This window comes from Geotrypetes seraphini, chromosome 1, assembly GCF_902459505.1.
Source record: "Geotrypetes seraphini chromosome 1, aGeoSer1.1, whole genome shotgun sequence".
Taxonomy (NCBI): Eukaryota; Metazoa; Chordata; class Amphibia; order Gymnophiona; family Dermophiidae; genus Geotrypetes; species Geotrypetes seraphini.
Genome location: NC_047084.1, coordinates 474281161 through 474297114, shown reverse-complemented (window position 1 = coordinate 474297114; position 15954 = coordinate 474281161). Strand labels below are relative to the sequence as shown.

At 43.3% G+C, this 15954-nt stretch overlaps 1 protein-coding gene across 5 annotated transcripts in view; it reads left to right on the top strand.

The window, feature by feature from the left end:
- The window catches only part of TJP2 (tight junction protein 2), a 161247-nt gene that overhangs the window by 55910 nt on the left and 89383 nt on the right, over positions 1 to 15954 (top strand). For 4 of the 5 annotated variants that reach the window (XM_033924801.1, XM_033924794.1, XM_033924809.1 and 1 more), the window contains exons 5-7: positions 2021 to 2567; positions 5386 to 5489; positions 9841 to 9994. In XM_033924801.1, the coding sequence (XP_033780692.1) occupies positions 2021 to 2567; positions 5386 to 5489; positions 9841 to 9994 (805 nt within the window). The remainder of the gene's footprint in view (positions 1 to 2020; positions 2568 to 5385; positions 5490 to 9840; positions 9995 to 15954) is intronic. The other variant, XM_033924824.1, reaches the window with a different exon arrangement.

Sequence of the window (15954 nt, the reverse complement as noted above, 5' to 3'; positions counted from 1 at the left end):
GCTATATCTTTCTGATCTGAAGAAGGTTTTGCCTTCAAAAGCCAATGGTGTAGATAACATGAGCAGCCCAGAGCACACCAAACACAATACAGAAAAAAAAACAAAAAAACACAAAGGGCCTCGATGAGCAGGGACTATTTATTGACCAAGCACAAGCCATGTTTCGGCGTACAACGCCTGCATTAAGGATTGGCTCATGAGCAAAATACAATTAATTACCAAACTTCGGGGATCAGAATCGGTCCTGAAGCCCGAGCACGAAGAACAATCTCTCGTGTTGCTTTGCAGAAAAGTGAAAGTGAATTTTTTCAAAAGTAAATAAATCTTAATAAATAAAAGAGTAAAAACATGCACACTTGTATTTATTTATTATCTATTTTTAACCCCCCCTGGTAAAGGCTTTTTGTCCTTAGAGAATTTTATGGTTTTGAAAATTTTTATTGAACATCATAATAAAATATAATATAGAGAGCAAATGAAATGTAAATTTTCCGTAACCATTCTGAAATCCAGTTCTTCAACCCCCTGCCCATCAAATAACAAAACAAAAAGGAAGCCATCCAAGATTGAAGAGGGCCTGTGAACTTATAGCACTCCTCAAGTACCATTATAATACTAAGAACAGAGCCCCTCTCTAATGTTCCTAATTTCCTCAGTAATACACCCCAAACATTTAAAATTTGGCTTTTACTATTTGGGGACAAGGATTGAATGTAACCCTCCCAAACAATGAGAAACTGCCATCTGCGTTCATGCAAACTCCTTGAAGCTCCATGATGCAGAGAGAGTGGAGTCTATTCCTCCATTCCCAGAAGAGGGGGGATTTTTGTGTCCATTGCCGAAGAATGCATTTTAATGCCATCACTCTAGCTTTTTGTACCAGTAATTTAAAACCTTCCCCAACAGACACAAGCGAAGTTCACACCTGAACTTCGTTTCTCCACCAGTTAGAGGTTGTAAATTTAAAAGTCATCATCAACATCTTCTCGCACATCAAGCAGCGTTATGGGGTAAAGACCTTGAACAATTGCTTGTGCCTACTACCTATGGAGAATTCAGGAAACATCTGAAAACACATCTATTCCTGAAATACTTAGGAGACCAACCCATTCAATCTTAGTCCTTAACAACCGAGCGCAAGAATCACCTGTCGCTAAATCTGTACTTTGTTTATTCACTCAATCTGTAACATTTCTAAGCATTGTAAACCACATAGAACTTCACGGTCCTGCAGTATATAAACTGTTATTATTAATATCCAAACTGCTCCCCCACCCCAAAACTGTCCATAGGGAATTTTAAGGAAATATGCACTTAAGCCTCTAAGGAGGAAAGAGGTGGCCTTCTGCTGTTTTCAGCAATACTGTTGACTTATCTATGCTTCAACAATGGGGATGAACAACTAACAAGCTAAGTACCTGTATATCTAACAATAACTATAAAGAAAATGAAGTTAAAAAGTAAAAATAAAATTAATAAGTAGCAATTAACTCCCAGCGGGATTGATGAGGATATAAACCACTTGAAGTTAAGTTACTTGGTGGTGTTCTGAGGATTCCTGTACGTTGGAGTTCTGCTGTTGGTGAAATAGGGAATGATTAATGTATAAGTGGGAATTTCAATTTGAAGAAACTCTCCAGGATTTTTACAGTATTAGAATGGCTCAACAATCAGGGCACCTGGGTTGCCCAGGAAAGTGGAGGAAACCAAAACTGGAGCTAATTACAAAGATATGATTTCTACAGTTATTTAAATATTATGAAAGCTAAAATAAGTATATTACTTGATAGGGTACTAGTTATGTAGAATGTATGACGATCACAAGATGAAACTGTGATAGCTGTAACTCATGTTAGACTTTTTTTGTGGTGAGGCATGTAATCAACTGATATTTTATTTACCAACATCTGAATAGTGCCATCATTTGGTATAACAAGAGTGCTCTAAAGTCAGAAGACAATTCATATAAAGTATATTTTAATTGTTTATAGGTATCTGTTCTGTGATTTTGTGTAAACAGGTAGTAAAAAGACCACGAAAAGTTCAGATCTCTGCTCTCCGAAGAAGCCCATCGCCTCCTCCCAGTAATAGATCCTTTGACGTAATGGATGATGAGGTACGCTATGACTATAGAAGTGGTCATGGTGAAAGGAACTGGCACAGTGGAAGTCATAGTCGGGATCCCAGCCCTGATAGGGGTTATAGAAGAGACCAATATGACCGTGAGCACAATTACAGCCCTGAGCAAAGTCGTGGCAGGAACAGAAACAGAGAGGGAAGTCTAGAACGTGATCACAGGCGGGATCACAGCCATGGCAGGAGCATAGACCATGATGAGAGATTGGATCGTGGTTATGGTGGTGACTATAGCCCAGATAGAGGTTATGGTCGACGACCTACTCCTGATTACAGGTATGAGAAGGAAATGCAGAGGAGCCGCAGTCAAGACAGACTTCAATCCCATAGCCCTTCACCTGAACCATCACGTCACCAGCGTATACCCCCAGCTGGACAGGACTCTGACAAACCTATAAGTGTTCTTCTATCAAAACGAAAACAAAATGAAGGTAATCTTAATGGAATTAATGGGGCTTATATAGAAAGCAGTGGTCAGAGGTCCATTATCCCCCCCCCCCAAAAAAAAAAAACAAAAAACCTGCAATGGTTGGGTTATTATGGGGAGATTATTAAAAATGGATGGGGGTAAGGAAGGAATGGTTGGATCACCAGTTTCCTTAGTGTCAGCAGCAGATGAATCCAGAGACTAGTGAGTTGTGTCCATCTACCAGCAGGTGGAGCAAGAGAGTACTGAATTGCACTCTGTTCTCTTGGATGGAAAGGCTCCTGGTAGAGAATGACACGGGGAGCGATCCCCGCAGCGAATCGCTGCGTGGCTGCGGTTTGGCTGCGGGTTATGGTGACCTCATTAGCAAATCGCCGCAGACGCGGGGACAAATCCTTTCACCGACCGCAAAAACGGTGAATAGATTTGTCCCCGCAGGCCAATGTCCCCCCCTCTAGGAACCGCAATTTACCTGTGTTTTCACCGTGCTCCTCATTTGTCAGATCAACCCTTCCTGCCAATAGAACCCGCCCCCCCCCCCCGACGATCGCCCTCACTGGTAGGAGGGTGCCCAACCCCTCCTGCCGGCACCCCCAACGGCCCCCTATATCGCCAATAGGAGGGTGCCCAACCCCTCCTGCCGGTCCCTCCCCCAACAAACCCCGCCATCCCGAAACACCACCCTTAGTCTTACTTTCCAAGTTGGACCGGACAGCTCCTCGCTCGTCTGGCCAGCAGGCCTGCCTCCGTCCAAATGAGGCGGGCCCGCCCCTCCCCTCCCCTCCCCTGCCTAACCCACAGGATCCTAGGGCCTGATTGGCCCAAGCACCTAAGGCCCCTCCTATAGCGGGAGTGGCTTTAGGTGCCTAGACCAATCAGGCCCTAGGATCCTGTGGGTTGGGCAGGGTAGGGGCGGGCCCGCCTCATTTGGACGGAGGCAAGCCTGCTGGCCATACGTGTGAGGAGCCGTCCGGTCCAACTTGGAAAGTAAGACTAAGGGGGTTCCGGGGTGGGAGGGTTCGTTGGGGGGGGGTCCAGCAGGAGGGGTTGGGTACCCTCCTGCCGGCGATCTTGGGGGAGGCCATTGGGAGGACCGGCAGGAGGGGTTGGGTACCCTTCTGCTGCGATTGTCGGGAGGGCCGTTGGGGGGGTCTACAGGAGGGGTTGGGTGCCCTCCTGCCGTGATCGCTGGGGGGAAGGGAGACTTGCAGCCGTAGCCGCGGTCACTATGCTAATCACGGCAGGGAGATCTTTGCCGCGATTAGGTACAGCGGCCGCGTCTACTTACCATATAGGCTAACATTGTAAGCATTTAAAGTACATGTCGTGTTTGTTTTTGCATTGCTAGCCCCAGGGGTGGTGGAAGATTAGTGATTGAAAAACTGTATGAAAAATAACTATTTTAAATTTAGTGATCAAAATGTGTCAGTTTTGAGAATTTATATTAATTAATTTTTTCTCTGCGTGTTTTGTTTTTGTATAGTTATTAACTAATATTTAACTAAGTTTTAAAGTTTTAAAGAATGTTTCCTTTATACGTAAATAAAGAAAAGTGAATGGGATTGCAGTGGCGGGGCGGTGAATGGGGTGGCAGTGGCGGTGACGGGGCGGTGAAGAGGATGGTGAGACGGGGACGGGGCGGTGACGGGGATGGTGAGACGGGGACGGGGCGGTGACGGGGATGGTGAGACGGGGACGGGGCGGTGACGGGGACCAATTTTTTCACCGTGTCATTCTCTAGCTCCTGGTAATCCAGTATACTCTTATCTCCAGCAGATGGATGAATGGGTTTCTCCCAGCTCCTGGTCTCTGGGTAGCTCCTGGACTGGCCTGCTTCAATGGAACTGAGGGGTGCTTTGACTGAGTGGTGCCAGCTTTAGGGGTCATACCTGGGACCTCCCAGGTCCCTGCCCTCACCTCATGGAAATTCACTTGGTCTCCCCAGGTCACTATTTCACTATGATGACAGTTGGCCGGTGTCGTCTTGTAGCTGGCTCCCTCCTCCTCACAGCCGTAGTGTGCACGGAGCCACGTGCAGTGGCTCCTTGTGCGTCCTGCACCTGAACTGGAAGCCTTCTCTCTGACTTTGCAATGTCAGAGGGAATGCTTCTGGATGATGTGTATCCATGCACATTACTGCTGTGAGGAGGAGGGAGCCGGCCACAAGGTAAAACTGGGGACATTGGACCACGGGCCGCATAAAACGACCAGGTAGGCCGGATTTGGCCACGGGCCTTGAGTTTGACACCTGTGATATAAAGGAATGGTTCCCAAACCTGACCTAGAGGATCCCATCAGCCAGTTGGGCTTTTGGTATAGCCCTAATGAATATTCTTGAGAGAGATTTACATATAATGGCGGTGACAGGCATGCAAATCTGTTCCATGCATATTCATTAGGGCTTTCTTGAAAACCTGACTGGCTAGTCATCCTCCAGGACAGGGTTGGGATCCACTGATCTAAAGGAAAGAAAATTATCAGGTAAGACATGATTTTTCCATAGATGGTAAAATTTTGTTTCTGAAGGAAAGTGTCACCCAGTGTGTAAAATTCTTGATGCTACTTACTAAGTTGATTGTGTTGGTGCAACACTCACAGGAACCTTGTATTTATAAATTTTTCTACAATGGCATAGGGCTTTAATATATATAATTAAGGGCTCTGTGAAATTCCTCACTCCCAGTTCTCAGCTTTAGACTGAGTGTTCCTTCTCTACGTCCGGACCAGCTGTCGCACTTTGAATCGCTGCTCAATGCAGTACTACACGTGAGACCTTTTGAGCTTTGATAGTGTTCAAACCTTTTTTTTTTCCTATCTGGCAGAATATGGTCTACGACTTGGTAGTCAGATTTTTGTAAAAGAAATGTCAGACACTGGCCTGGCAACAAGAGATGGCAACTTAAACGAAGGTGATATTGTTCTAAAGGTAAGTGCTCTGAATTTTAATGCAAAGATATAATATTGATTCAGTTATATGTGTTCAATTCAGCAATATATTCATGCATGGCTAGGAAATGAATTGCTTACCTACTCAATATCTCTAATTTATTTCACTTGTTTTTAGTGGGTTTATGGTGGTAATGCAGTGGGGGGGGGGATTTCTCTGTAGCCCAATGGGATCTGGAGCAATTGTGTTTTAAAGCACTGTGGTTTTTCATTGGAAATTGCTTAATGCTAACTGTGTTGGTTAGAAACATAGAAACATAGAAAAAAGCAGCAGAAAAGGGCTATAGCCCACCAAGTCTGCCCATTCCAAGTATCCCCTCCCCTGAATTTACTCCCTTAAAGATCCCACGTGAGTATCCCATTTTCTCTTAAAATCCGTCACGCTGCTGGCCTTTATCACCTGGAGTGGGAGTCTGTTCCAATGATCCACTACTCTTTCGGTGAAGAAGTACTTCCTGGAGTCGCCATGAAACTTCCCTCCCCTGATTTTCAGCGTATGCCCTCTGGTGGTTGAGGGTCCCATGAGCCAGAAGATATCATCTTCTGACTCGATGCGTCCCGTGATGTACTTATATGTTTCAATCATATCTCCCCGTTCTCTTCTTTCCTCAAGTGAGTACAGCCGCAATTTTTTAAATCTTTCTTCATACGTGAGATCCTTGAGCCCCAAGACCATCCTGGTGGCCGTTCGCTGAACCGACTCGATCCTCAGCACGTCCTTTCGGTAGTGTGGTCTCCAAAACTGAACACAGTACTCCAAGTGAGGCCTCACCATGGCTCTGTACAATGGCATCATAACTTCAGGTCTCCTGCTGACGAAACCTCTGCGGATACACCCCATCATTTGTCTTGCTCTGGAGGAAGCCTTCTCCACTTGATTGGCAACCTTCATGTCCTCACTAATGATCACCCCTAGGTCGCGTTCCGCTGTGGTTCAACATGTTTATTTCATAGTATTCTCTGCTTCCCAAAAGCTGCTTTTATTCAATAAGTAGTTTTACTAAAATATTAACAACTTTCAGGAAATGTTGATGGTGGTAGATGTGTGTGTTGCCTTCTACTGTTACTTGTATAAAAGGCTGATATGAAAGAAAAATACCCCATGTCCCTTGGTATCTTAATTTAATATTTAGAAATGGTTCTGAAAATATATATATCTTCAGTATCACTGCGCAGAACTTAAATTCTGTTACAGCTGTCTTTCAAAATGGAACATCGTGATGCTTGGTCAGTAAATGTATTATTGTACAGTCAGAGGAATACTGCACATTCAAGTGTCCTCTAGCCCTCCAGTGACTACACCAATGCCATTATCAAGTGATTCCTGTTTTCTCCACAGACGAGTAGGAACAAGTGATGTCACCCTGAGCATTGCAGTGCAAGCCTTTTAGCTCTCCACAATGTTCAGAATCTGGCCTTTTCCACACCATCCCTGAGCTGCCTCTTGAGTTGGTCTTTTATCTGTGCAACCATGCTGGATGTATTTTCAAAATGATTTCTTAAGGGGGGAAAAAAAAAAAAAAAAAGCAATATCTAATTTCAGAACTCCATTTACCAAGCATTTACAGCAAAAGAGGGCAGAAGTCAAGTTGTCATTCTCCTTGAGGGGTCTGAACTGTGTGGCTGAAGCAGCAGTTAAGGCTACCGACTTGCAGGCCACTCTCTCATACAGCAAACTTTACTACAGGAAGGAGAAATGCTTAAAACCAGTAATATGCAGGGGAGATGTTCTTCTACTGCTCCAAACCTCCTCCCCTACCCCAGGTACTTGATCCACTTAATACACTGGCAAAGTCCCAGGCAAGAGCTGTGCAAATCCAAATGTGAAAAAAGTCTCTCAAGACAAACCATTTCTTAAAAGTAGAGCCAGTTAGGACTGTCACAATCTTTAAAAGGGCAGGAGACTCAGCCACCACTGTCTCTAAACATATTTCTGCAGAGGGTACCAGGGAGGCCCATATACCACCTGCCAAATGTCATTTGCCACAGAAAACCACCTCAAGAGCCAAAGCTGTGCAACATAGGAGCCCTTTCTGCTTCTAGAGAACACTACCACCACAGTCCTGCAGCTCTTATAGAAATTGTACAATAGATTATAGCTCTAGTCCAGAATATCTCCTCATCTCCAATAGTTTCACCTGCTGAACCTGTGTCTCAACATTATACCAATTTGGATGTTGACAATTATATCTCTTTGCTAGTGCTTGCTGACATCAGTCATGAAAGTCCCCTGCCAGATACTCCAGGATCCTTCTGGTACAATATCACAAATTTCAAGACTTGCTAGCCTGCTTGAATCAAGTGAATTGAGCATTTTGGTATGAGGAGACATTGCCCTTGACAAAGAGAGAGCCTACCTTAGGGGTTGCAATCTGAGGAGCATGCTAAACAATCCTCCTACTCTAAATTCTTAAAAAGGCTCTTGACCTGCCAATCAGCTGCTCAAAACAAGCAGGATTTTAACAGTATCCTGCAATCAATGAATGTGCCTTGGGAAGCTTTAGCTTTGCTAGTCAATGAAATATTCCAAGAGGTAGAACCAAAAATTTGGCAAACACTTCTATTGATTCCAGAAGTATCCAAGAGTTTAAACCTCAAATATAAGGTTCAAGCAGCACTTCGGTATACCTTCTCTCACAACTTTCCCATCACTTTGCAGTTCGAGAGACAGCCTTCAAGAAAGCCAAGATTCATCATTCTCTTTGTCTATTGTCACAGCAACATCCTCCAAATCAGTGAGGTATTCTCTGGATGGTTGCACCAATTCTGTACTCCAATGTTTTTACTTCTGAGGTCCCTCCAAGGGTTACCCATCCCTCAGCATAAACCAGAACAGAAGGTCTCAGAGTGAGAGGAAGCCAAAAATGATCAGGCTATCAAATAAACAGCCTAACTTTATAATTCCCAGGATAACGCTTCACTAGTACTCTTTTTATATCAAAACAACTAGTTGGCTAATTATGCAGATTAGTCTCTTATGTAGATTTAGTTCACAAATTCACCCCGAGGCAAACAGGGTTTGGCCAGAACCAGGCTGGACACTTTTATAATATGAAAACTGATCATCCAAGCATGGAGTCCAAAGGGAGAGATTCACCACCTTCACAGAACAGTTGAAAAGTTTTCCTCCTCATTCTCCCTTTCCTCTTTGGATTGTGACTCCTAGATTATAGTTCGATTTCCGTGAACCATTCCTGATTCTCTCCCTTCCCTACCTCCATGGGTGTTTCATGTTCCTCACTGGGGTGTTCCCACATCATCTCATCCTCCTCCTTCCCCTGGATAAGCTTCTCTTTGCATTCCGGTTCCCTTTCCCGGATTCTGCACTTCAAAGGCTCTTTCTTTGGCCCTCTAGGTTCCTTGGGATAGTTACATCTAAAGGGAGGCCCTACATTCCTTGAGCTAGTGGACTTTCGGAAACCCTTTTTGTCCAAGGGAAGTGTATGGGATGGGAACTTGGGGATTTGAGGGAGCTCCATGAGGTCTCTAGTAAATAGGTGGGACTTCTTTTCTGTACCTTCTGTGGGTACCATACCTTCCTCATCATACTATGTTGAGCCTGGATGTCACAACCTTAAATATGGTAGTTGAAGTCTTTACTAAAGTTCTCTGCTCAGCCTTAAAATCGTATCTCATTAACTGCAAATGCTATGATATAATCGTGCCCATCAACAATCTCTAGAAGTTGTTGGACCTACCCACCAATCATAAGCTACATAATTCAAACCACATCAATAAGCATCTTGCGATTGGTGGTCTAATCAATAGAACCATAATATTCAACCATTCCCATTCCTTAGTTGCTAGATTAATCAAAGAGCTCCTCCATATCAAGCCACCTATTCAACATCCCATACACCTATGGTGACCTCAGTGAGGTCCTTGCATAGCTAACCCAGGTCCCTTTTGAACCTAACCCATACCATAGGTTATAAAAGGTTTGGCTTTACTATCTAAATACGCTTAACATGTCAGAAAAGAACAGTATATGATTCTGTTATCTTCAGGCAGGAGAAACTCCTCCAATACAAGTCTCTGTACATCTAAGCTTTGGTCCAAGTTAACAACAGTTGCCCATTTAGGGTCTACTTCAAGTATGGGCATTTGTAGAGCAGTTGTGCAGTACATCTTTGATGGATGGGATATTTATGTTTGTCATACTGCTTGTCCTTCCAAAAATTAATGTTTGTATTTTGATCAAAGGGTGCAGGTTCATGAAGATCCATATAGTTTAAGCTCTTTCGGTATACTTTTGAAAATCCCATAAATACCATTATTGTGGCTCTGTTAGTCTCTACCATGCATTATGTGTGCATGTGTTTATATAACAGATCAATGGTACTGTGACAGAAAACATGTCTCTAACTGATGCCCGAAAACTGATTGAGAAATCACAGGGGAAGCTTCAGTTGGTCATCAAACGAGATACTAAACAGACCCTGATTAACATCCCTTCATTGCATGACAGTGATTCAGAAATAGAAGGTGAGTTTTGTGCATCATAATGTAACATTTCTGCTGTACAAACACAGTTGTATTCTGATGCGTGCAGCTGTGCTGGAGGTAAAATGACAAAACCAAGAAAGTGGGGACAGGTCCCCCCAAAAAATCAACCCAGAATGCAAATTAGACACTAATAATTTAAGTGAAGACTTTGTTTATCAGTGTCTAATTTGCACAACCTGGATTGATTTTTTTTTTTTTCAGACTTGTCCCTACTTTCTTGGTTTTGTTGTCTATTCCTGTGAGGGTTTGTTTCCAGTTTGTTTGGTTTGCTTTGTTCTGGAGGTAAAAGGAGCCATGAGCAAAATTTATTCTGTAGCAAGAATGGGAGAACCTTTATTGCACGACCTTATTACTCTGTTTCACTAGATAATCAGATGCTGATGCTGCTGTCTGGATATGTAATGTTCCTTACATTCAATGACGATTTGGTGACTCTTTTGTAATATTTTTTTCCTTTTGAGTGCAACAGAACTGTAGTATTTTTTATAAATAAAACGGAAATAGTAACAGCAAAACTTTATGATGCTTAATGAAAAATGCACAAATGTCGCCATCTGGAGGGGAAAAAATGACTGCTAAAGTCACCAGAAACAAAAAATGAGGTTTTAAAGAATTCTATTTATTTAATTTTCTATACCATTCTCCCAAGGGAGCGCAGAATGGTTTACATGAATTTATTCAGGTATTCAAGCATTTTTCCCTGTCTGTCCCAGCAGGCTCGCAATCTATCCAGTGCACCTGGGGCAATGGGTTAGAGCAAACAATTTGTAATACAACTGTCAAACCCCATCCTTTTATGTAAGAAAATAAAAGAAAATTACAGGAAGTTCAAACATGTAACTTGGCCAGACTGCTTATGAATGCATGACACGAAAAACTGTCCATTCTTAAAATTTTGGATCAGCTTTTCCCAGAAATAGCCACAGATTAACCACACATTATAAACCTGAAAGGGCTTGGTTTTCAAAGAGCTAGAATCCTATATTGGCTTAAGTACTGTGGGGTTATAGGGCCCTTATCATTATTCTAACCTGCTATTCTGAAGAAGAAAATAAATCCTTAAAGACTTGATAATTCATGGTGGTAATATTGGTCCCATATGAGAAGACATTACTAGTTTATTTCAGAATAGCAATAGTCTATGTTCTGGGGAGACACATTCTCTTTTAGGTGAGTCATTGCGGTGATTTTTAAAATGAGGAAGGCATAATTCAAAATGAGTTTTTTTCTTTTTAACCCAAGCTTCAGCTTGCTGTCCAAATGATTTTCTGTTCCTCAAACAGGGGAACTGCCCTAGGTCCCACAACTCTGGGGGTTATATGTGGGCTGGCATACCTTTCTCCTCCTTTCAGTGCCAGTCCAATGTCATCCTCGCCTTCCCTGTCCTCCAGACAAAACAGTGGCAGTGATTCTGAAGCGCTGCTCACGGCATCCTCCATGCTTTCCTTCTGCCATGGGCTGCCCCCAATTACGCAACTTCCTGTTTTCTCTTGGGCGGATCACAGCAGAAGGAAAGCACAGAAGAGGCCTCAGGCAGTGCTTCAGAATCACTGCCATGGTCAATTTGTCAGTGGGACAAGAAGGTGAGGGTGACGTTGGACCAGTGCTGAAAGAATGGGAAAGGCATGCCGGCCCAAGGAAGTCCTCTGGACCAGCTTGCCTTTTTAAAAGTAGAACAGGGGAGGGGTTTAAAGAAGTGCCAGACTGGGGGTGGGGAGAGATGAAGGGAAAGAACTTGTGTGGCTCGGAATCAGGAGATTTTGAAAGATGGTGGGCAGTGGTCTGGAGTAGAGAATGACACGGTGACAAAATTTATCACCGTTCCCATCCCCGCGGATAACCGCGGGAAATAATCCCATGTCATTTTCTAGTGTCTATTTCAACCTCAGTCCTTCTACACCAGCATTCTTCAAAGCAAAGCTTGTGGGTCAGTAGTTGTGGCCATTCATACTCTGATTCTTCCCTCTCTCTTTAAAGAATGACATGAAGATGGTTTCCCGCGGGGACGGGAACGGTGATGAATTTTGTCACCATGTCATTCTCTAGTCTGGAGTGAGAGAAGAGAAAAGGAGAGAAGTTGGACGTGGGGTGGTGTGAAAGGAGGGAGAAAGAGACACTTGAAGGAAAACAGTTGGGAAGAGAAAGATAGAGATGGTGGTCCTGGGGGACAGAGGGACAGATATAGGATGGGAGGTTGTATGGTTGGGAAGAGAATGGGAGAAATGGTGGATGGGAGGGCAGTTGGGAAGAGAAAGGGAGAGAAGTTGGACCTTGGGATAGAAGGAAGGGAGGGAGGGAAAAATGTTAGATTTAGGGGTGCTCAGCATCAAGAAGGGGAGAGAAAAACAACAGAAAAGAGGGAGAAATGTTGGACCATGGTGGGGGGGAGAGAAAGAGAAATAGCTCCATAGGAGGAAAATGGTGGGATAAGAAGATGCTAGGGGATGGTGAGAGAGGGACAGGGAGATATAGTCTGATGAGAGTGGAGAGAGGGAGAGGGATTCTGGAAATGGTGGAGCCATGTGGAAGAGATGACAAGAGTGAGAGAGAAGTCAATACAGTGGTAGAAATGTGGTAAAGGGGAGTAGATAGAAGGAGACAGGAGGCTGGGAAAGGAGTGAGGTGGGAAATGGGAGAGCTAGAACATGAGAAAGGAAGATGGAAAGTTACTAAATAGTTGAAAAGAAAGAGAAGGGTAAAATTTGAATGGAGAGATGGGAAATAAAGGGCGGGAAGAGCTAAAAAGGAAAGATCAGAATATCAGACAGGTTTAGAGAGGGAATAAAACTAAACAGGAGAGAGGAAAAAACACATATGGACCACAGCCACTTGAAAGAGAATGATCAGAAGACACAGGAAAGCAGAAGTGACAAAATGGAACGAATATAATGGAAAAATAAAATGTCCAGACAATAAAGGTAGAAAAAGCTTTTTATTTTAAATTTATTAACTGGAATATGTTAGCTTTGGGATATGTTTTTCACAGATCTTTGTATTATGTTCAGTGGTTTAGCAGATAGCTAATGGGGGGGAGGGGGGAGGAGGAGGACAGGTGCTCAAAATGGGTAAGCACCAAATTTTCTCCCTGCCCTCCCCCTTGCCCAAATGCAAAATATAAATACCTAAGTTGATGAGGAATTCTGAAGTTCTGTCAGCTAAAGACCTCTTCCTCCAGTCCATTAGCCAGAACTCTCCAAGCTCTGCTGCTAGTGGCAACTCAGGAACACTTCTAGCTGCAGAACTTGGAGATTTCTGGCTGCCATACCAGAGGAGGTGGTCTTCAATTGGTAGGGCTTCTGGAACCTCACCAGCAAGGGAGGTGGCTAATTGTAGGATATCCTGGGCCCAGGACCCCTGTGTATTTAGTATAAAAAGTGCATATCTGGTTTTATTTCTCTTGTTGAGTTCAACTTCTTGAGGTTCTCAGTTCTGTATTTGGTAAAGGTCTGTCTATACTTTGTATGTGAAGAAGTTGTTTAAAGTAATTTTTATGTGTGGTATTAATGGCAGGAGAAGAGATTAGAGGAAGGGAGCCAGGGAAGAGAGGTGATCAGGGGCCCCCTCCTTAATTTCTGCCCTGGGCCCCAGCATGTCTAAAACCAGCCCTGTCCTCAAAAGGAAAGTTCTTGAGTGCAATGCTTTGTGTTTCTGGAGGTTAATTTCACAGGTTGCATAGGTTGGAAGCATTTTTTTGCTACTTCAGCTTGTCTGCGGTGTTCTTTGCTCACTTGTTTAAAGACAATAGACTGTTTTCAGTCCAATTCTTTATATGTGAGTTTGCAAACTGAGGAAGGCGTGTTAGCCGAAACACGGACCGTGTAGGGTCCGGTTGGATTTTTATCACTGTGTTTTTTATCATTGTACATTTTTAATTGAATTTTCATGTTTTTATGTGTCAGTGTATAATAAATTATCTCCAGAACAACTGTATCCACAGTTTTTTGTTTTTGTATCCACAGTTTTTTGTTTTTGTTGGAAGGCCAAGTACTATAGTCACCTAGTTTGTAGCTGCTTTATGGGTGCTTATGTATCTTTATAGAATAGCTTCATAAAAGCTGCCACAGCTGTGACTGGAGCAGGTGTAATATAAGTGTGTGTTTTATAAATTGCATGCGTTTGCGACACTGCCTGCACTCTGTGAACACTGAAACTGTCTTTCATCCTTATTTGGACTTAGGGGTAGGTTAGTTTCTCACTCCTGTCTTGGTTTCCTTATGTGTTTAACACAGTATCTGGTAGCAGATAAAGTGATCCATCCAGTCTGCCCAACATGATAAATTCATAAAGTATGATGTGATACTACATTTTCACACTTGATTTGTCCTTGCCATTTTCAAGGCCTCACTGCTCATGCTTTCTAGAACAGTTAGTTGTACACTCATGGTACCACATTCAGTCATAATATAACAGATTTGGTGTATTGCCCATTATGGATTAGATGCTCTAAATCAGTGGTCTCCAACTTAACCCTTTTGTGGCCTCCAACTTTGTGGTCTCCAACTTTGTGGCCTTTGCAGGGCCACATTTTGGATTTGTCGGTACTTGGAGGGCCTCAGAAAAAAATAGTTAATGTCTTATTAAAGAAATGACAATTTTGCATGAGGTCAAACTCTTTATAGTTTATAAATATTTCCTTTTGGCTAAGTCATTTATAGCTAAAGAGACATATGATCAAGAAACTGTTTTATTTTACTATTGTGGTTATGATAAACATACCGAAGGCCTCAAAATAGTTCCTGGCGGGCCACGGGTTTGAGACCACTGCTGTAAATGGTGCCCAAATTTGGGTGCTGAGAAAAATGAGCGCTGAGCGCTGTTCTATAAATGGGAGATTGGGTACAGATCACCCTAATTGTATAATACAGCACATTTTTAGTGAACATCTCTGATCTGCCCATGCTCCTCCCATGGCCATGGCCCCTTTTCAGTGGTGCACTAAAGGATTTAAATACGCATCTATAAAGAATAGTGCTTAGCAAGATGCATGCATAAATCCATTGTTGCCAAGTCATGCCAGTAATTGATATTGCCCAATTATTTATTTTATTTATTTCTAAAAATTCTAGACCGCCTACGACTAAACGATTAACAAATGAAACATTCACAATAGTTCACAGATGGTACAAATGCAAAATACTTTCAATACAGTGCAACCACGTAATAGCTTAATCCACTAAAGATAACATCGAAAACTGGAGGAAATTATATGTTATCAATCTTCACTAAGTATAGTACAATGATCACAGTTCAAGTTTCTTATTAAATATATCTACTAACAAAATTTATCCCAGGACAAGCAGGCAGCATATTCTTAACGTATGGGTGACGTCACTGACGGAGCCCCGGTACGGACTTTTTAACTAGAAAGTTCTAGTTGGCCGCACCGCACATGCGCGAGTGCCTTCCCGCCCGACGGAGGAGTGCGTGGTCCCCAGTTTCTTCGTTTCCGCGGAGTGAAGAAGACGCATGTGTTTTCAACGGCCGTTGAAAAACTATTTTCTGCCTTCCCGCTCGCGTATTTTTTCTTGTTCTTTGATTTTTTTCCTTTCGGATTCCTTTGCTTTTATTTCTCAAAAAAACCAAAAAAAAAACTCGTCCAGTTTTCTTATTTTTTAGGCCCGGCTGTTGCCACCATACAGGCCTCCGGCTTCGATTTTGCGGAGGCCGTGTTTCCCTTCATGCCCCCTCAACCGGGCTTTAAGAAGTGCCAGCGGTGTGCACGCCCGATCTCTCTCACCGACCCGCACAATTGGTGCCTGCAGTGCTTGGGTCCGGAGCATCGGGCTGACACCTGCACCCGCTGTGCGACTCTTAAAAAGCGCACATTGAAAAATAGGCAGATCCTGCAAAATATTCTCTTCGGCACCGGATCTGCCATGGAACCTGCCGCGACGTCGACAGCATCTCAAAAGTCGGCACCGACTACTTCGACGACGCCA